Genomic DNA, 21,546 nt, shown 5'->3' with positions numbered 1-21,546 from the left:
ATCTGCTGACAGTCAACAGTTTGAGTCACATGATGTGAAAAGAGAACCTAAAGACTGTCAGTTCAGTCTGGTGGTTTCCGTCTTGTCTCTCTCTAATACGTCAGCACACACACAACCATAAAGAAAGCAGTTATGTTCTATACAATCAATAAGAGCTCTGCGGAGATGGCCACAATGTGTGCGAAAGCCTTCACATAATGATTCATGCAAGTACGTTTTTACAAGATTGTGCCTGTTGTTATTAACAGGCAATAGAACAATGTTCTTTGTCACTGGGGTGAGGACTCAATGAGAGAGAGAGAAGAGAGAGAGAGAGAGAGAGAGAGAGAGAGAGAGAGAGAGAGAGGACAAATGTTTGCACTGATTCTTTCCTCTGGTGTGGTGAAATGATGCATTCGTAATGTTGTTGTAATTGCCAAGACTCCCACAATGCATTTTGATACCTCTGATGAGGTGCTTCTCTTTAAACTTGAAAAATACCATAAATAACCATTTGAGGATGAATTTATTCCGATAATTTACATACATTTACAATCTGATTTACCTGAATGGTTTTTGCAAGTGAAATAATTTTTTTTTTGTTTTTTTTTTTGTTTTTTTTTAAGAATGAAAACAAAAAGGCACAAAGCAAAATAAATAGATACAGATGGGCTTAAAGTAATCAAAACGCATCTCAAAAAGATGAAAGTCATATTTATTTAAACAAGTGAAAAAAAACCCATTATTTTAGAAAACGTGTCACGGCCTATACCTTTAATAAGAGGTGCATTAAAATTATTGGTAACACTTTACAATAAGGTTCCATTGTTAACATTAGGCAATACATTAGATATCATGAACTAACAATTAACAAATTATTAATATATTTGTTAAACAGTTTATTCATCTTTGTTAATGTTAGTTAATAAAAATACAATTGTTCATTGTTAGTTCATGATAGTTCATAGTGCATTAAAACCAACTTATATTTTGATATCAAAAACAACTTTTGATTTAAAAAATGTATTAGTATTTGTTGAAATTAACATTAACTAAGATTAATAAATGCTTAATAAGTATTGTTCCTTGTTAGTTCATGTTAACTAATGTGGTTAACTAATGTTAACAAATGGATCCTTATTGTAAAGTCTTCCCCAAAAATTATTGTATTCATTGAATATATGTGTGTAGTAACAAGTGTAGCTGTCAAGGAATGTAAAATGTATTATTTATTTCAGCTCTTTTGCACCCCTTCACACTCTTCACCACAGTTTTACAAATTTGTGTGTGTTTGTGTGTGTAATCCCTTTACACTGAGTATTCAGTGGCTCATTAGTCAGTTTCACACTGATTTTACTAAGGATGTTATTATATCTGCTCAAGTGCTTAGAACAAAACTTCAGTATGAGTCAAAGCATGTCATCAGTAAACAGGTATGATGCCTATTTTTTAAAGGCTCCACATACTCTTTTATGTTTTATATGTAATGTCTTCTTGAGTTTTAATAGGGTCATTAGCCACCAACAATTGCTAAAGATGGCAACTGGCTGATACATAACTTATACTGAGATGGAACTATGACTGAAATTCCAGTCACTTCAGTTGTTTCTTTTTTTTTTTTTTTTCATATCCCAGCTTAATATGCAGAGTAAACTATAAAAAAGCAATTTGTAGGATCATTTTCTCAGTGTAAACACCATAGCTCTGTGGAGCTTTTAAAACATTTCACTTTTTGTTTGAGCAACCTGCGTCTGATCACAATGTGAATTCGACAATAGTAGGTTGAAAGTTCTGCTGCTGAAATCGGTTTGTTCTTGCCGAAATTAGAAGCACTTCCCCCAGTGTCCAAAGCTGGAAGTGTTGTTGAACATATGGGCACAGGTGAGCACCAGATTTTATTAACTCTACACCCTAACCCAAACCCCAACCCTAAACCTAGTCATCAGTGTAGTAAAAATGTATTTTCAAAACAAAAATACAATGTGATTGCGATTAATTTCTGGTTTCCATGGGATCAGAACCTGTTTCTCTGAGGTTGCTCGAGAATTGTGCTATTAGTAGTGCCAGAAAGGTAAAAACAATTGAATTGTTGAAACAAATTATGATGGGGGGGTGCCACTTATCAGTTATTCAGCAGAATGGGGTTCATATCAGGGCACATGAACATTCTGAAACAATATGCAGATTTCCTGTGGGATCTTGTTGGCAACACTGGCTCAACCAATGGTGTGAGTTTGGGGTGGGGACTATCCGTTTATTCAACCAATGGAAAATGTGGGGAGTTTTTACAAATCTGTTTTCAAACAGTGATTATTTTAGCAATTCTGTTTGGAGATGCTAGTGGTGCCAAAATTACAAAATTCAGGTTTAACTAACCACACATTCGAAGTGTTTACAATCAGGAAGTGTGGGCCAAATTACTTAAACTGATGGCAAGTAATCATAGCGCTTCAAAAACAAACCACCAATGTACTATTTTAACTATTCTCTCAGAACTCAGACTTTGCACTCAGAGACCTCTCATGAGTACCTTTCAGATCCCCGCTGGTTACACCGGATCCCCCTGACTTCTCTCTGCAGAAAAGCCTGCGAACACTCCCCCTGAACTTCTCAGCAGCAAACAAGTAGACCAGGGGATCCAGAGCTCCATTCAGGCAGGTTAGAGATGAAGTAAGGCGGTTGGCTAGTGCAAGGCCTCTTTTTATTTGGCAGGACAGACCTGGATGTCCATAACCCAGGATGAAGGTTGCACGACTTATGTGATAGGGCAAAAAGCACACTATGTAGATGAGCATGACCAAGCCGATTGTGCGAAGAGCTCTGAGTTTCAGAGCAGGCTCCAGCCTTGAGCCCTTCCGCAGACTGTGCACTATGAGCAGATAGCAATAAAGGGTGGCAAGGAAAGGTGGTGTGAACGCTATGACGAGGGAGACAAGAGCACCGCTTGAGGCCTTTTCTCTGTACAGCTGCAAGCATACAGTAGACCCATTCACTTCTGCAGTCTGCTGGGTGACCAATAGGGGCGCCATAGACACTGACACCAAAGCCCATAGTGCAAAGCTGGCTATGTGAGCAAAGCGAGTGTGTCTGACCTTGAGGGAACGTACAGCATGCACGACAGCAAGGTATCTGTCACCTGCGACACAGGCCAGGAAGTACAAACTAGCATACATGTTCACATAGAAGAGGAAGCCAGCAAGACGGCAAGGGACTTCACCAAATGGCCAATGTCCACCGGTTAAATGATAAGTGGCCCTGAGGGGTAAGATGAAGACATAAGACAGGTCAGCCACAGCGAGATGGAGCAGGAAGACATTGGCAGGAGAAGAGATGCCTCTCTGGTGGGTGAAGATCCACAAAGCGAGACCATTTCCATTGAGTGCCAGGAGGAAAACAATGATGTAGCATATTCCAAAAACCATATTCTCCACTGTATTATCCACAGGTGGACAGCTCTCCATGGATTGATTGGATAACATGGAGGGAAGTTCTCTCAGGGGGGACTCCATCTTCATTACTAAAGACTAAAGAAGGGGAAAAAAGAACAAAATTATTAATAAATTAACCAATTTATTAATGTAAATAATATGTCATATAATTTCAAATGATGGAAGGGTATTCTGTTGCCCATTCCCTTGTTACCTTGCAGCCATTCAAACAAGACTTACAAGAAAACCAAATAAATTTCGTCAGGCTAAAATAAAATAAAATAAAAAATAAAATAAACTGTAGGTTATTTATTAAAGTTTCACATACAGTACAGTGTCCCCAAACAGTAACTGGACACTTTCTAACAAACATAAGGACTTTTTCAAGCAAAACATTAAAATAAATAAATAAATAAAACAAAATATATAACATTCAAAATTAAGATAAAGTATTTGGACACTTTCTGGTTATCAAACTTAGTGGAACATGTCCATATGTGATTAACTATTGTTGGGCCTCATGTGCTCAGATAGGAGACAAAGGCAGGCCTACACACAGTCATAAAGCCTGACTGAGGCCTGTAGGAACACTCAAAGCCTGATAACACAAAAACAGCACCAAAATCAAACAAAGGGATTCCAAACAGACTACAGATCCCATCAAGCCTTGCTCACTTTACACCTAGATGTGAAATTCTGAAGGATCGAACTCTCAACTCCTATTGGATGAAATGCATGACAGAACACGCCCCTCAATCATGATGTCATCGAGAGTATAATACCCCAGAGATTCCTACTAAGCCTTGCTTCCAGCGACAGTATTCACCGCATCTAGTTGCAGCCCTTCTCCTCCCATGTGTAGCCTCGCTGCCCAAGTAATGTATGTACCTGAACTTTGGCCATACAATCTCCATCTTACTGGATGAGCCGAGATTCTCAGAGTTCCACTGAGCACGCTAATGGATCCGAAGGAGACCGTCAAGCAATCTGCTTCTCACCCTTTTGCCTGCAGAAGTGAAGAAAGAAGATTTCTCTTCCTTCTTCAACCGAGTCGACTTCGCTGATATCTCCGCCAACCTGCTGAGAATCAGCCACCGTACCGCCCGCCGACAGAGTGAGGTAACGACCTCCCATCATCACCCGAGGAACCGTGTTGGAGTCAAATGACGGATGAACACATTTTGCCCGCGTCCTCACGTGACTCAAGTAAGAGGTTTACGCCTGAGCAGAGATATATTATTATAGTGTGTTACTTTTGTGTATCAAGGTTATTGCTTGTACAGTTTACGGACCACCGAGTCCGCTCATTGCCGCTAATAATACTCAAAGGTATCACTGTAACTTACTGTTACCATGAATGAGATTTGCTGTGTTGTTATTCAACCACATTGGGCTGCTTGTGCATCTCCACCATCACGGGTGAGATGGCACACTGAGTTTATCCATTAAAGAACCAACGGGCTTTGGTGCCGTCACCCAGTTCTCTCTCTCTCCACGAGAGCCACACCCGCCATTTTGCACGCACGCACACACACCTTATCTGTTACCATATCTAATCATGTTACTGTTTAGTTTGTAGTTGGAAGTTGGAAGTCAGAAGTTTATGGATAGCATTGTATTGATTATTAATTGATTTTACTGCTTCAGTAAACTTTGTTATACTTTAAAGAGAAGTGTTTTGGTATTGTTCTGCATGCACCTGTGCCAAGGGCTGGCAGGGGATGTTTGTGCTCGCCTTCATTGTTCCCTTTTTGAATGTCGATGTTCTCCGGATGTCGACTTTCCTAAGAGAACAATATTCTTTATCAATATTAATTCTTATTAATATTCTATTGATTTTGATAATTGATAGTTATCTTTGATGATTGTTGATTTGAAGGATTAATAAGCTAATGTTGATCCTAATCAGTGTTCTATTATTTGGAATAATTCATAATTATTAATTATTGCTAATAACCAAACCCGCTCATGAATGAAGCCCCAACACTACTCTGTGGACCTGTGTGAACTTGAGGGGAACTGACTTCACACATCCACTGAAAAAACTATTTGGTAAAAGTGGCAAAAATGGGTAAGAAAAGTCAGTTCTGAGACTAGGTCCTAGCATCATTCATATGCAGATGCCACTTGACTTGATATTTTGTTATTATTATGGAACAAAATACATTTTTAAGTGTGGCTTAAGAGTCCAAATACAGTTGAGGGCTATAGTCTGACAGATTACATGCCAAAAAAAAAAAAAAAAGTTTACGTTTCCAACTTCTTTTGGAACTGTTTTGGAAAGTTTCTCATTTTGATAACATCCTCATGAAAATGGAGCTAAGGACACAGAAGCCGGTTTCACAGTCCACGTGAGTCAACTTTTAATTCAATACTTTTCAGCTTCACAACAAAGTATTGCTTTATCAGAACACACATAGCGTCTCTGGTCTCTCTCTGTCTGTCTGTCACTCCGGCGGCCTATTAAAGCCTGTCTCCATCATCACTGAAATGAGACACAGGTGTTTAGTGTTAACAATCACCAGGTGATGGCCCTTACCACTTCCTCTCTCCCCAGTGACAGACACACAACTACGTCCCGCTCCACATACCCCCACCACCCGACTCAGGCCCGGGCCCCGTCCGGCCTGCTAACCACCCCCCCCCCCCCCCCATTCCTGAAGAGGAAATCAGCCACAACCATCTGTGGCCCCAGCCTGTGGACCACCTTAAATTTGAAGGGCTGAAGTGCCAGGTACCAACGAGTGATCCGCACGTTGTTATCCTTCATGCGGTGGAGCCACTGAAGCGGGGCGTGATCCAAGCAGATGATGAAGGCCCGCCCCAGCAGGTAATAGCAGAGGGTTAGGACCGCCCACTTGATGGCAAGGCATTCTTTCATGCTGTACTTAGTCTCCCTCAAAGAGCGCTTGCGACTAATGTATGGCACAGGCCACTCCACCTCCTATGAGAGCACAGCCCACAACCCCCTCTCTGATGCATCCATCTGCAAAATGAAGGGGAGAGAGAAGTTAGGAGCATGTAGAAGCGGTCCGCCACAGAGTACAGATTTCACTCTCGTAAAAGCCTGTTGGCACGCCTCCGTCCACTTGACCGGATCTGGCGCCCCCTTTTTAGTGAGATCAGTCAAGGGGCTGGTGACATCAGAGAAACTAGGCACAAACCTTCAGTAGTAGCCAGCCAGACCCATAAAATGTCTCACCTCCTTTTTGGTGTTGGGACGTGGGCAGGCCACTATCGCCACAGTCTTATCAATTTGAGGCCGTACCTGCCCATGACCCAAGTGGAAGCCCACATACCATACTTCCACGCATCCAATTGCACACTTTTTCAGGTTTGCAGTGAGCCCTGCCCACCTCAGTGACCTCAGGACGGCTCTCAGATGCTGCATATGCCTCTGCCAGTCATTACTGTATATGATGATGTCATCTAAATAGGCAGTGGTGTATGCAGCGTGTGGTCGGAAAATCTTATCCATGAAGCGCTGGAACGTGGCGGGAGCCCCGAACAAACTGAAGAAGAGTGACGAATTGGTGTAATCTGAATGGTGTGGAAAATGCAGTTTTCTCTCAGGATAATGGAGTTAAGGGGATCTGCCAATATCCATTTTTAAATCCAGTGTCAAATAAAATTGAGTCGCACCCAACCAATCGAGCAGTTCGTCAATTCGGGGCATTGGGTATGCATCAAATTTAGATACCGTGTTGACTTTCCGGTAATCTACACAGAACCAGACTGACCCATCACTCTTAGGTACAAGAACAACCAGGCTGTCCTAATCACTGTGCCATTCTTCTATTACACCCATCTCGAGCATAGCCTCCAATTCATCATGTATCACTTTTTTTTATGTTTGAGCAAGCAGTACGGCTGACTACGCACTACTACTCCCGGTGGGGTCTCGATATGGTGTTGTATGAGGTTAGTACGACCAGGAAGAGGAGAGAACATGTCTGCAAATTCTTTTTGCAATTTGGCCACCCCCACGAGCTGGGACGGTGAGAGGTGGTCTCCACAAGGGACCCGGGGTGAATGGATTGGCTTTGAACTTCACCTCTGGCCCGAGCTCCTCCCTCTCTGGAACTACCATCGCCATGGACACGGGGACCGCCTAACTCCATAATTTAAGGAGGTTGAGGTGGTAAATTTGACGTGCTCTGCCTCTATCCATTCTTTTAACCTCATAATCGAGATCCCCGACTAGCCGTGTAACCTCAAAGGGCCCTTGCCACTTGGCGAGTAATTTTGAGCATGTTGTGGGGAGAAATACAAGTACTTTGTCTCCCGGTGCAAATTCCCATAGCTGGGCACCCCTATTATAGAGCCGTGTCTCTTGAGCTTGGAGCAAATTTTCGTGTGACAACCGAACCAGTGTGTGTAGCTTTGCTCGAAGATCAAGGACATATTGAATTTCATTTTTGCTTTGGGAAGCTCCTTCCTCCCACGCCTCCCGTATGACGTCAAGCACCCCGCAGGGCTCGAAGGGGGAACCCCGTGGAGGCTTGCAGGAGGCTGACTGCAAATAATAGGGTTTCCAGCCATTTGTCCCAATGTCTAGCATCCTCATGTACGAACTTGCGAATTATATTTTTCAGGGTTCGATTAAATCGTTCCACCAGCCCATTAGTTTGCAGGTGATAAACGCTGGTGCGAATCGATTTAATCTCCAGCAATTCATAAAGTTTGTGCAGTGTACATGATATAAAAGTTGTGCCTTGGTCGGTGAGGGTTTCTTTCGGAATCCCCACCCGGGAGATAATTTTGAAAAGTGCCTCCGCAACACTGTGTGGCACTGCTTCCGGATATCGCGTTGCATAATCCACCAGGACTAATACAAACTTATATCCGTGTGTTGACCGCTCTAATGGCCTGACGAGGTCCATACCAATTCTTTCAAAGGGGGCCTCGATCAATGGTAATGGGCACAACGGCGCTTTTGGGGTGGCCAGTGGATTCACCAACTGACATTCACGGCATGCTGCACACCATCTGCGTACATCCCCGTGAATGCCCGGCCAATAAAAGAGGGCCATGAAGCGGTGCAGTGTTCTCTCTTGTCCCAAATGACCCGCTATCGGATTATGGTGAGCCGCCTGGAAAAGTGTTTCCCGACGGCTCCTCGGGACTAATAACTGGGTTGTATTTTCATGCATTTGAGTGTCCTGCATCACTCAATACAACCGGTCCCTCATAATTGAAAAATACGGATATGTGAGGCTGACATCAGGCTGGAGCTGCTGGCCATCGATTACTTTCACTTGGTCAAACGCGTGCCTAAGTGTTTCGTCACGCGACTGCTCTAGAGGGAAATTCCCCTCTGGGAACTCCCTCAGGGCAGGAGTGCCAGAGGATTCCCCTCCTGTGTCATCCTGATGCTGAGCAGACGTGGATGGCCCCAGCTCCACCTCCCCAGCCATTGCATCACACATCACACACCAAGACTTCGGTTTGCAGGACCCATCCACATACAGCGCTTTTAATAATCTTTTAAACCCCGGCCAACTGGTCCCCAAAATTAGTGGATGGGTGAGGCGGGAATTAACCGCAGCCTCCACTCTATGCTTTACCCCCCGAAATTGAATGCCGGTAGTCACTACCAGATATTTATGAACATCCCCATGCACACACCTCACCATCACCTTGTGTTTTGTACCCAAAGCCCCATCAATGACCAAGCCGTGGTGGATCGAGGTGTGATTACAGCCCGAATCCACCAGGGCTTTGTATGTATGCCCCTTAATTTTTATCGGTATACAGTATGTCCCTGCTTGATCGGGGGCAGTCTGTGGCGTGTCGGGCACCCGGATCCATGTCTCCACCTCCATTACTGGACACCGGTTTTGAACGTGTCTCAGTCCCCCGCAACTCCAACAGGCCGGCCCAGGCTTCCCGGCTGCACTCGTGGTGGCGGAGACATCAACCTGGAAAGGACGATGAAGAGGGGTAGGGGAGGGGGACACCACATAGTGCAGCCTGCGAAGGCAGGGCACCGGTATGGGTGGAACCACTCCCCATTTCTGGGAAGCGGGAATAGGGTGAGAGGGAGGAGAGGGAGGGACAAGAGGAGGAGGAGAAGCAAGAGGGAGAGAGAGAGAGAACTGGACTGCTCGCCGGCTTCCGTGTAGGCCGCCGTGTGGGCTTCATCCAGCTGGATGGTGTCATCCAGCGACGTGGGGCGATGGCACTGGACACATTCTGCAGATCTTTGGGGCAGGCGAACAGTTAGCTGCTCCAGCACCATCAGCTCGATGACCTCTTCCACGCCACGACCTTCCTTAGCTGGCACCCATTTCCGGCAGGCATCACGGAGCTGCTGGGCAAATGCAAACGGGTGGCTGGCCTCGCTCAGGGTGTGGGAGCAGAACCACTGGCGGTGTTGTTCTGGGGTGCAGCCAACCCGTTGCAGAACAGCAGTCTTCAGCTTCACATAATCCAGGCAGTCCTCAGCTGGTAGTTGCCGTGCCACGCCACGAGCTGGGCCTCCCAGGAAAGCAGTGGCAGCAGGTGGAGGACCCACTGGGTTCATGGCCAGCCGGAGGCGGTAGCTGACTGCTCAAAGATACTCACAAATGCCTCCGGCTTTTCTTGGGGCCCCACCTTCGTGAGCAAGGGGTGCGGCTTCATTGCTGCCTCCGGGGTCGCGGCGGGGGATCCACCTGGAGCTAGCCAGCTCCGTAAGGCCTGCCGATCCACGGCCTGTGCTTGGAGGAGCTCCTGGAAGCGCTGTTCTTGTTCGAGGAGAGCTTGCTGGTGAGTCTCCTGGATGCTAGCCAAGGCGCGGATGACTTCGCCCAGTGGTGAGGTGTCCATAGCGACCAGTCTTCTTCCTTGTCCCGGGTTTCGGCACTAGTGTAGAGGGGTTCGAGTAGGAAGGACATGGGAGCCGGTTTCACAGTCCACGTGAGTCAACTTTTAATTCAATGCTTTTCAGCTTCATAACAAAGTATTGGCTTTTCAGCTTCACAACAAAGTATTGGCTTTACAGCATACACACAGCATCTCTGATCTCTCTCTCTGTCTGTCGCTCCGGCAGCCTTTTAAAGCCTGTCTCTGTCGTCACTGAAATGAGACACAGGTGTTTAGTGTTAACAGTTACCAGGTGATGGCCCTTACCACTTCCTCTCTCCCCAGTGACAGACACATGACCATGTCCTGCTCCACAGTAACACTTTATATTATGCCATTAGTAAATATTTTGCTTCTCTGTGTGCTTTGGGGAGAGTAAGGGAGGGATTGTCATGGCTGTCGGGTTTTTGGCAGCAACTCAGCTACTCAGAAATAAGATATTTATGGGTCTCAGAGGACTGAGCAGATGTTCCTGTGGGGCAGTTGGCTACACACTCATTGCACCTCCACAATCCACACATGCTGCCCTAAGAGTGAAGGGCTGCATAGGTGCTGGTGCATCCGGTGGACACACCTTTGTCATGGGACCCCAGAAACACTCCCTGCTATCTGCTTACAGTCTGACCCTGCTGTCCTCATTGCATTCTTTTTTGTCAAATCACTGGCAGCCTGCCTTATATTCGATTAGCAAACTCTGCATGGAAGAAGCATTCATTTCGGCCTGCCAACCGAAAAACAGTTGTCCTAGTAAAATCAGGGCAAACAGATGAAGACGTTTTTAAGAAAGGTTGAAAGTAGGGTAAAACTTTGGCTTTAGCTGAGATATTGTATATTGTCTAAATTGCACATAAAATTGTAAGAAATCTGCAACATGTAATAATGTAAAGTAAAGAGTAATTGCAGAATGTAATGGTTAAATTTATTTGTGATACATTTAGAAAGTTTGTTACAAATCAGGTTGGACTTAAGAAATAACAATAATATAAATTCTGAAAATGTTCAGTGGAAGAGTTTGAATTAAAAGAAGAAAAAGAAATCGATATTAAATTTCATTCCCACACACCCCTTTGAATAATTCACTGTTTCAACATGATTTTTTTTATTTTTTATTTTTTTTTTTTAGTTTGTATTAAGCACCAAGAGAGAAAATAAGAACATTTTACAAATCTCTGCAAAAAAAAAACTCCCAATGACCTCCCACTGGTTTGGAATCATGGGAAGACACATTATCAATATTTTCAGAACATTAGAAAGAAACAATTAATTGGGTGTGCACAAAGGACTGTCTCAAAATCCTCTAGGGTTTTGCCATAGGAAAGTGCTGCAGGATTTAGAACTGCGGGGGAGGCAAATAACCAAGTCCCAGAACATGCCAAGCCCTCCAGTAATTTAAACAGATACAATATAGAAATAAACAGCTACAAAACTCACTTTGAAAAAAACAAAGATGTCCTGAACTGTACTTCCCTATAGAGACAAGTAATGGTGTGATTGTGAGGAGAAATCCAAATGTTGATAGATGACTCTGGTCCTTGGGTGTGTGGTATTAAACAGAACAAAAGTAAGTATACTGTGTGGTCCAGGATCAAGACGTTACAAAATATTACAATTTCCAAAAAACCTACAGTCCAACAGCACTAGTCAAAGTCCTTGTGTGGTTTTGGCTGCTGATGTCTTGGAAAACATGCTCCAAAACAGAAATCCTTGCAGAACAAGGCAGCTCAACTGACTGGCAACAATACAAAATCACTTGTGTTTTAAAGAAATAAATAGGGTCAAGCTGGGGTTGTGCTTTCAAATGCCCTTTTACTAGCAGACCATTCACACAAAAAAAAAAAGAAGAAGAAAAAAAAGTAGAAATAATCTCAGGCGTGAGGTAATTTGCAGATTAACCAAAACTGAACTGCAGCTCAGTGTGCATGAACATGCTTCCAGAGCTCAAGGTCAAGCCAAGTCCTCCCTTTTTACAGTAACACATACAAACATTTTGAACCCATGAAAATAAATGAGCTACTGAGTAAAATGTCTTATTGGAGGTTTTACATCTGACCCCCGTTCTGACTGATTTTGGTCTTGTTTCATAGACATAAGCAAAGCAAATGCTCTACAATTCATATCTGCTAGGTAGTCCTAAACTTTTTACTGTCATGTTCAGTGCTAAAATGAGCTTCAAACACTTTATTTTCTATCCTCTAACCAAGAAGAACCTAAGAATAACATCATTGATAACCAGTAATAACCTAAAAATACCTTGGAATAAATCAAACTGGTAGCCCATGTTGTTTTAAGTGTTGACTTTAAAATAAAATCTAAAAATTCAATTTTAGTCATGTCATAAACTTTAAACCATGAAAACAAAATATAGGTCATTCTGAAATATAAAGAAACAAGTAAATAATTTGTTTAGATACTAAATGTAGTAGTAAATACAAAACTTTCCCAAATGAGCAACATCAAAACAGCAGACAATGAAAGAACAGAAGTCTCTGAGAGACTTACCAGAGTGTTGATCTTTCAACAGCCTGTGCAGCAGTGAAGGACGAGAGTAAAGCAGAGGAGAAGGAGTTCTGCTGCTGGTGTGAGTTTCTTACAGTAGGTTGAGGACTAGGAGTCTAACCAGCAGCTTCTGTTCAGGGGAAGAATTTAACAGAGTTGAGTCTCTAGTCTCTCAGCCTGGGCTGTGGTAACTGTGGCTGGCAAATCACACGGTCTCTACACTGCAGTGTGTTTGAAATACAGTGCTGTGGCTCATTTCGTGTCTCCAACAAATTTGATCACAAAAACGCAGTTCCCAATAGGAAAGCTTTAATGTGAACCCTGACCTCAGCCTTTATTTACAGTGCTATTTTCTTCTGAGGGCCACTTGTGTGCTCCACAATAACTTGAGTCAGAAGAAGGGTCTCATTTCGACGGGGGGAAAAGAATGGCATGCCTTGGTCACAATGTGGAGCCATGTGCGATGCCATGGTAACGGGGCCTAGTGGTCTACTGCATGCCTTTAGGTTAAAAGCCCTTCAATCCCATCCTTTAACCATACCAATAAACAGAAGATGAATGGAGCGTTTAATGGGCCAGTTAAAGAATAAAGAGAAAGATTATCTATTGTAGACTGTCGAAAGCCAGATAGATGAGGCCCCTTGGAACTCAGAGAATGAGTGAGAAGAAAACACAAGGGCGGGTGGATCTGGGAAAAACAGACTGGGGTCCTTGTTCCTCGGGTCCATGCTGGGAACTATTGTGGCATCATACACTGGGGCGGCAGAGGGCAGAAACAATTCCATCACATTATCCTTAAACAGATGTGGAGGGGAGCCCCATTCAAGCAGTAAGAGTAATAATCTGTCTTTTATTCTGGAAAAATCACAGCTGTGTAGAATACACATCAACTCTTTTTCTTCTGTCTGGGCCTGTCCTCAACGACACTAATATAGTTCACTCTTCTGAAAGAGCCCAGTGTGAAGTCCCCTCTGTTCTACCAGACTAGGGTAAATAATACAGTGCCAAGCAAGGTTATTTTCGTAAACTAAAACTGAAACGAAATGAAAATTAAAAAAAAAAAATCATAAACTGAAATATAAATATTTCAAAAATAAATTATCATTTTCGTAATCAACGAGCTCTCATCACATGGCAGGAAAATCTGACCTGTGTGTGTGTGTTTGAGTTGTGTTCATCTTCAGAGCCGCAGAGTCATACACCATTGGGTTGTTTAGGTGAAAACCTGCAGGTGGCGTTGTGGCATATAATGCACATGAGGTTAGCTGATACTGAAAGACTGATATATGAAGACATCTTGGACATGAATTATGGTAGGAAGTCTTTATTTAAAAACAAGTATAAAAACATTTCTATAGATGAAGTTACTGTTTACAAACAAACGCTCTGCCCAGCCACTTCCGGGTTCTTTTGGTAGCCTAGAAAATAGCTGTTATATATGGGCACTTCACTCAAATTGTGCTGAAACTGCCCAAAAAGTGCTGTTTGTGGGATTGAAACACCAGGTTTTCCACAGATTATTAGAGATTAGTGCTTCTTCAAATTTACACCTGATCATTGCATCAGGAAAAACTCTGCATCAGGAATTTTACATAAATGATGCTCCAGCAGCCATATCACCCTGTAGCTCAAGAACAGTTGCCCACTGAAGCTAAGAAGGGTTGAGCCTGACCATTACCTGGATGGGAGACCTCCAAGGGAAAAACTAAGTTTGCTGCTGGAAGAGGTATTAGGGAGTCTAGCAGGGAGTGCTCACCCTGCAGTCTGTGTGGGTCCTAATGCCCCAGTATAGTGATGGGGACACAATACTATAAAAAGGCACCGTCCTTCGGAAGAGACATTAAACTGAGGTCCTGACTCTCTGTGGTCATTAAAAATCCCAGGGCACTTCTCGTAAATGAGTAGGGGTATAACCCTGGTGTCCTGGCCAAAATCCCCCCATTGGCCCTTCTCAATCATGGCCTCCTAATAATCCCCATCTATAATATAACATAACTCTACTCTCTCCTCTCCACCAATAACTAGTGTGTGGTGAGCATATTGGCGCACTATGGCTGCCATCGCATCATCCAGGTTGATACTGCACACTGGTGGAGGTTGAGGAGAGTCTCCTGTTCGCTGTGTAAAGCGTTTTGAGTGCAGTGTCAGAAAAAGCGCTGTATAAATGTAACATTCATTCATATTTCACGGGTCGCCGTCATTGTTGTCGCTTCTGCTCTATTAGACACAATTGACCCGCAACAGCTGTTGGTGGATATTAACTTTTTTTAATTGAAGAAATCATGCAAACTTTGATTGCAAACGGCTATTTTTAATTTCCAAAATGCTGCCTCTGTGACAGATATGAGGTCAAATATAATCTAATGATGATCTTATATGACCAGATGTAATGGGAGGAAAGGGACCCATCTCCACCACCGCAGGGCATGGACTACTGTTTATGAAAGGATAAGTGAATAAAAATAGTCATACTGCTAAAATGATGTCTTTGCATTTATTTTGAATGCAGTAAATAATATTGTTCTATCGATTATATTGAAGTAAAATATTATTATTTATTGTATGTGGGTTAATTTAAGCAGTTAAGACACATTGTATGTCTGATGGTAGTTTTAATTTCTAATTATACAAATTCTTAGGCTATAGAAGTGTGTTAAATGTGTGAGGATGTGCATTCATCAACCTGTTACATGTCCGACATAATCACACATGCTCTTTAAACTTGTTTTGCCGATAATTCAGAAAATACCCCACATAATTCTTCACTGTAAACCATAGATATTCCTTTATAATAACTTCTATTAACATTAACAGACATTATTACATTCTATAAAGCTTAAAATTATTAAAACTGCAGAGCTGCCTATTTCCACCATTGAAATCTGCAGCTCGAAAGAACCCAGAAGCAGGGTTTCCTGTGGTGTGACATCAGAGTAATTTCACCTATAAATATTTTCAGGTCCCACTGTGGCGAAGGCTGGCATACTGGGGAAACAGGCGCAATACTATGGCAAAGGCGTTAGCATGTTAGCATTAGCCCATGTAAACATTACAAATTACACAAAATCTAATGCAAATATCTTACTTTCAATCATCATTGAGTTGTTATAACACATTCTTTTACTGATTTCATGTGGATTCCATTCATAGAATAAAGCAGAAAGCATTTTTCTAGACTTTGCAGCCTGAGTCCAGTGCCAGATCCAGAACTGTTCAATAAACCTATACAAATACCAGCGATCACTTGGAAAATATTGACAAACCATATATTTTCGTAGTCATCTATATATTCATGACATCTTTCATCAAACTAAACATTATTTTTTCGCTTTACACAGAGTTTATACGTACAGATCCAGATGGGGAAGTTGGTTCATGTGGTCTCTGATGCGATCCACTTTTCTTCATGTCCATATTTGGATAATTTCTGCGCTACAGCGGCTTCATGGTTGAATTAATAACATACTATATTTAACAGACGACCATGGATTTCAAGATTATAAGAGACATTTATCATATCGTATGCAGTAAATGTAAACATATATAAACAAATGATGGAGAGCCCGCCATCGGTACAGTGAGCATCAACAGTTTAACAAGATTGTGTTTTACATGAATTGGAGTTGATTTGAAATTTTCATACATTTAACTTTTATACTTTTGATTTGCATTTGTTTGGTTCTTTGTGACTTTGTTGTGTAAGTTTGCCAAGCTTAAATTAAAATGTCTTGCTTTGGTCTACAATCTGGAAGTGTTCGGTTTACTCAAAACTATAATTACTAAAACTGAAACTAAAATATAGAAATAGAAATGTGTTTACAAAATAAAAACTAAACCTACCAAAATCATTAATGAAATTAAAACTAAACTGAAATTTTTAGCAAATTTGAAAACAATATAAAATAAAAACCAATTTGAAAATGAAAAATTATAATAACCTTGGTGCCAAGTCTTATTTGGGACATCTCTTTATCTGCTTCCCCTCCTTAATCAAGCTTTTGTTGTCTTCCCTTTGGCAAAACACAGCATAACATGACTGTTTACCAATGAAGAACCCTTCCTCTGTCAAGTTGAAAGAGCTAAAAGAGTTAGCTTTCAAACATGACAAAACATCAGCATATGGCAGCGTTGACACAGAATGCATTTTTGCATATGTCTGCACTGTTTTAGTAGTTTCTCTGTGTAAACATGTACTAGATGGACATGTTTGACCACTGTGCCACATCTCACTGTTTTTTCAATCTTGGCAGGAGCACTGCATTTTTAAGACGCTGTGTCAAGTTCAAAGACTTGACCCATTCAGTCTGAACAGCCTCAAAAGTTGTATTTATAACATTGTTTCCATATTTTAGCTAACACACACCAAACAGACATTGTCTTCTATGACTCCATCTATGTAATAAGCACATCAAAAATATACAATGCAGGGAGTTATGTCTCATTCATTTACTCAAAAATGTTTCATTTAAAAAACAACACATGAAATACATCAAAAACGGTATATGATTGCAACATGTTTCCATGACTCACACTAATTTATCTCAATTATTAAAAATCATTTAAAGGGGCACTCAGAATTTTTTCCTCAAAAAATAAAATAAATAAATACAAATACCCCTGCGGAAATGAGAAGTACTTTTGAAAAATATGTTTAAAACCATGTACATTCATATGATGACTCCAGTCATATCAGTAGCCAAATTAAAAGCGGTTTTATTATACATGGAGGTGGACCGCTTCATGGGGTTGCCATGTTTAGTTCTAACAGAAAAGATTATTACAAATTTAGAGAAACTATCCTACGGTTCAGTTGACTGAATATTTGGCATCTGCTTCAAAATAAGTGCTAATCCAGCCCTGTTGTTATCCCTGTAAAGAAATACAAATACCTTACTTACCTGCTACTAAATGTTACTGCATCGGCATTAGCACTTATACAGTGTGAGGGGCAAAATAACCAAACTGCATAGATAAAATTAAAATAAATGTAATGTTGTTAAACTAACTTAGAGAGCATTAACAGATGCAGAAAAGGAATTGTATGCAGAACCTTGAGTGATGAAGCATGGAATTTCAAACATTTTGATCAAACCCCATTGTTTAGAAGGCCCCATTTTTTAGAAAGCTTCATAGTCCTATCACTAATAAAAGACTTAATACTTTAAAGAAACCCATGATAATAAAATGTCTACAGTGTAATGATGCCAAAAGTAATCTAATGAAACGAAACATGTAATATAACTGTGATATAAGAATTTGTACCCTCGGTTTGATATGATTATTTGTATGGGAGCAGCCAAATGCTTTGTGCTGTTAATGAAATACTGAGTGTAACGAGCAATGCCTACTGCTAGGTGTCAGTGGGCACGCAGAACAGATGATACTTCCCTTTTAAGGAGAATGCGGATATACACATATTAAGTCAAGAAGACACTTCGTGATTTAATGTGCGATAGGAGAGATCAGCAGATGTGAATCATCACCTTCACTTATGGATATAATCCGACCCTGTACAATGAGTACTTATGCATTATGACGTGCATGAATAATGAATATTGATTCCCAGACAGGGGTACACTATGGCATCCAAACACGGAGAAAACAGATCAACTTTTGTGAACTTCAGCTTAGTTGTCCACGTGATGCGGCCGCCATGGTTAAAATCGGTGAGAACCGAGACTCTAGTGAAATGAAATATTGCTGCTTGAAAAGTAAAGGGATCCATCTCACATACTATTACACATTCGCTTACAGAATAAATGAATCGGGGATGATTATGTATTGCACATTTATTCAATGGCATTGGTAACCAAAAATTATTGCTTATGATGCTGCATCCACAACACCAGGTGTCAGTAAATGTTCAAGACAACTGCCAACACAACATAATGTACAACATTACAGAGTGCACTTTTAACCAGTAAACTAAAACAAAATTGTAATGACAGTCTTTACAGTGAGCAGGGAGAAAAGGAGAAAGCCATTGCAGGATCATTATCTGGCAACAAAACTATATTCAGAGAAACTTTAAATTGAGAGTATAACGTGGATCTTAGAGGCAATAGATACATCATTTAGTACTAATGCAATCCTTTGGATCACCCATCTTGCAAGATATTATGGCATATCACATCATAGAGACCCAAAACAAAATAAGAACATAAATGATGGCTATATTATAAAAGAACATGATTTGTTTTCTCTCCAAACTTTTTTCAAAAAAAGAGTTTCTCTCATTATCTCCATTTTTTTTTTTTTTTTTAAGCATTTATGTGAGTGTATGCCATATGAAAGACAGAGAAAACTTCTTATTGCTGGTCTATTATCTTTAGTCATAATGTTGATTTCTTCTTGGTCCTCTCCTGTCACTAAGATACATGTTGACATAAGAAGTCAGCAGGTCGTCCATTTTATAGCCCTAATAAGCAAAAGAACAATTACTTCCATTATATTCAAAGTATAAACATATTAAAAGCCTATATCTGGAGAAGAATTAACCTGTTTTCCTTAATATTAATGCTTATGAATTCCTCACCAGGGAGGTTTCACATAGGATTTTGTTCCCTTTGACCAGATTTCCTACAGTCATGTGAAAGTATGTGCTTCCACTGCACCAGTTTGCAATCTTGTTATATGGATGCACTGCCAAGATGTCCTTGAACAACAGTGGAATTCAATTAGTCATAAGGAAGAATTAGTCATTCCTCAAAAAATTACTAAGACTAGAGACAATGTTATATTACTGATTTTAAGCTGACAATGCAATTTTTACTTTCAAGCTTATTGAAACACAGATCTAAAGATCTGAATTGTAAATACATTTTACTGAGGAAAATTCACATACTCAGAATATGAAAGAGGAATACAATCCTCACTTAAGAGTTATAAATTGCTGATACCTTTGTTTTGGGATGGATGATTGTGACACCCTGTTTGCTGATGGCAATCCTCACAATGTCAGGAAAATTGGGCTCTGATGTTTGCTGCAAAATCAATCAGACATTCTCTTACGCACAGGTTTTCAAGCAAGTAATATCAGCATAAATATATATTATCTGTGCAGTAGAGTAAAATGTCCTTACTTTCACATCAAAAAAGGCACAGCCAAATGTGGGCCATTTATAGACAATCTTTAGAAAGCCAACCATGGCCTGTTCCACTGTCATCCCTGCCTGTTTGTTGTACTCCGCAAAAATGTTCTGTTGATGAATGTTTGTATAAAAGAAACACTTTAGAACAATAATATCAACGATAAATACCTATGATTTTAAGTTCAGTCATGAATCTCAACATAGCGCAACCAGATAGGTCTTTTGACTTGTAATCTGCCAGCCAATCAACTCACATTCTCCCTCTTTGATTGTCTTTCCTCAGTCGTTTGCAGGCACTGAAATTCTCCTCCGTAGCACCACTTGTCTAAATCTGCTTTGGGCGGACCTTATGTATGTCTCATTGTGCAGCAGCATGCCTAACATGCCTGATGCAACATGTCTGTGTATGTTCTTAGCATTACCAAGTCTTAGTACTTATTACTTGCTTTGCAGAACTAGTCCATTAAGACCAAAACTACTAACTCGTCATATCCATTTCAGTTCTTTAGAATTAACTCAGAGTTGTCATGACTGAAATGTAGGGTGGCAGAGAAGTGCACAACACAACCAAATTAGCAAAGCAAATAAAAGCTGAAAACACAATGTAAATAAACCAAAACAAATAGGAAAAGCCAAGCACAATGGAAATGAGCCACAACACAACCAAATTCAGCCACATGACAGCTAAATTAAGCCGCAAAACAGCGGGGGCTATAGTCTGCATACAGCCCATTTTCTGGGAGCAGGACACCTTCTAAGAGTTGCCAGTACACAAGAAAAGCTGCAGGTAATGTGACGTAATTTTCGCATCATTGCCAAGTACAGATTTGAGCAAATGTTGATAAAGTTATGTGCATTAAGAGTTCGGGTAGAAACCCAATCAGGTATTGGCCAGAGCAATTATGGAAAAATAAGTACAGTGTTTTTTATTTTTTGTGTGTGTGTGTGTTGTGTCTTATTAATTTCATCAAGTTGGGGCTTAATTTCATTGTATTGTAGCTTATTTCCCATGTGCTGTGGCTTTTCCATTGTGTTGTGGGTTAATTTAGGTGCATTGTGGCTTATTTCCATTGTGTTTTCAGCTTTTATTTGCTTTGCTAATCTGATTGTTGTGCAACCCTTGGCCACCATTGAAATGCATTAATTATAAACATCTTTGTACTCATATTGGTATACACAGCAATGCTTAGTGGAGCATTGTTCTGGAAACTGACCTTCTTCCATTCATCAGCAGACATAGTTTTAAGCTGGTCATTAGGAACCAGGTCTTTCAGCATCTTAGGAATCATGGGAAACTGAGTTTTATCACTGTCCACCTTCACTCTGAAGAGCAGAGCACCGAGCTGCACCATGTCTTCTTTCGTGCAACGATGATAACCTCGCAGGTACTTGGGCAACTCCTAAATAGTGTGAGAAAATTGAAATACCTGTCACAGTCTGTCTCCCTCGTGTTTCCTAGGACTCTTATTTTGAAGTGTTTTCCCTGGACTACGTTTCCCGTCATGCACTGCCCTCATCACTGCCGTCTGTTCCCCATTGTTCTCACCTGTTTTCCATTTCCTCATGAGCCCTTGTGTGTATACAGGTGCATCTCAATAAATTAGAATGTCGTGGAAAAGTTCATTTATTTCAGTAATTCAACTCAAATTGTGAAACTCGTGTATTAAATAAATTCAGTGCACACAGACTGAAGTAGTTTAAGTCTT

General features: G+C 41.1%; 2 protein-coding genes across 2 annotated transcripts in view; both read right to left on the bottom strand.

Moving 5' to 3' along the window:
- Nucleotides 1–736: 736 nt before the first annotated feature.
- LOC127449195 (uracil nucleotide/cysteinyl leukotriene receptor-like) lies at nt 737–12,944 on the bottom strand. Its single transcript, XM_051712454.1, has 2 exons — nt 12,753–12,944; nt 737–3,503 (listed from the first exon to the last, which is right to left on the bottom strand). Exon 2 carries the CDS (start codon nt 3,492–3,494, stop codon nt 2,469–2,471), a length of 1,026 nt encoding a protein of 341 aa, XP_051568414.1. The 5' UTR covers nt 3,495–3,503; nt 12,753–12,944; the 3' UTR covers nt 737–2,468.
- A 5,629-nt stretch (nt 12,945–18,573) lies between these two features.
- Nucleotides 18,574–21,546, bottom strand: part of LOC127449185 (unconventional myosin-VIIb-like) — a 38,646-nt gene continuing 35,673 nt past the window's right edge. Inside the window, exons 43-47 of the mRNA XM_051712433.1 lie at nt 21,055–21,240; nt 19,832–19,948; nt 19,649–19,732; nt 19,285–19,404; nt 18,574–19,167 (exon numbers count right to left, since the gene is read on the bottom strand). Of these exons, the coding sequence (XP_051568393.1) occupies nt 19,078–19,167; nt 19,285–19,404; nt 19,649–19,732; nt 19,832–19,948; nt 21,055–21,240 (597 nt within the window). The 3' untranslated portion in view covers nt 18,574–19,077. The remainder of the gene's footprint in view (nt 19,168–19,284; nt 19,405–19,648; nt 19,733–19,831; nt 19,949–21,054; nt 21,241–21,546) is intronic.

Source organism: Myxocyprinus asiaticus, chromosome 12, assembly GCF_019703515.2.
Source record: "Myxocyprinus asiaticus isolate MX2 ecotype Aquarium Trade chromosome 12, UBuf_Myxa_2, whole genome shotgun sequence".
Classification (NCBI taxonomy): Eukaryota; Metazoa; Chordata; class Actinopteri; order Cypriniformes; family Catostomidae; genus Myxocyprinus; species Myxocyprinus asiaticus.
This window is presented reverse-complemented; position numbering and strand designations above follow the sequence as displayed.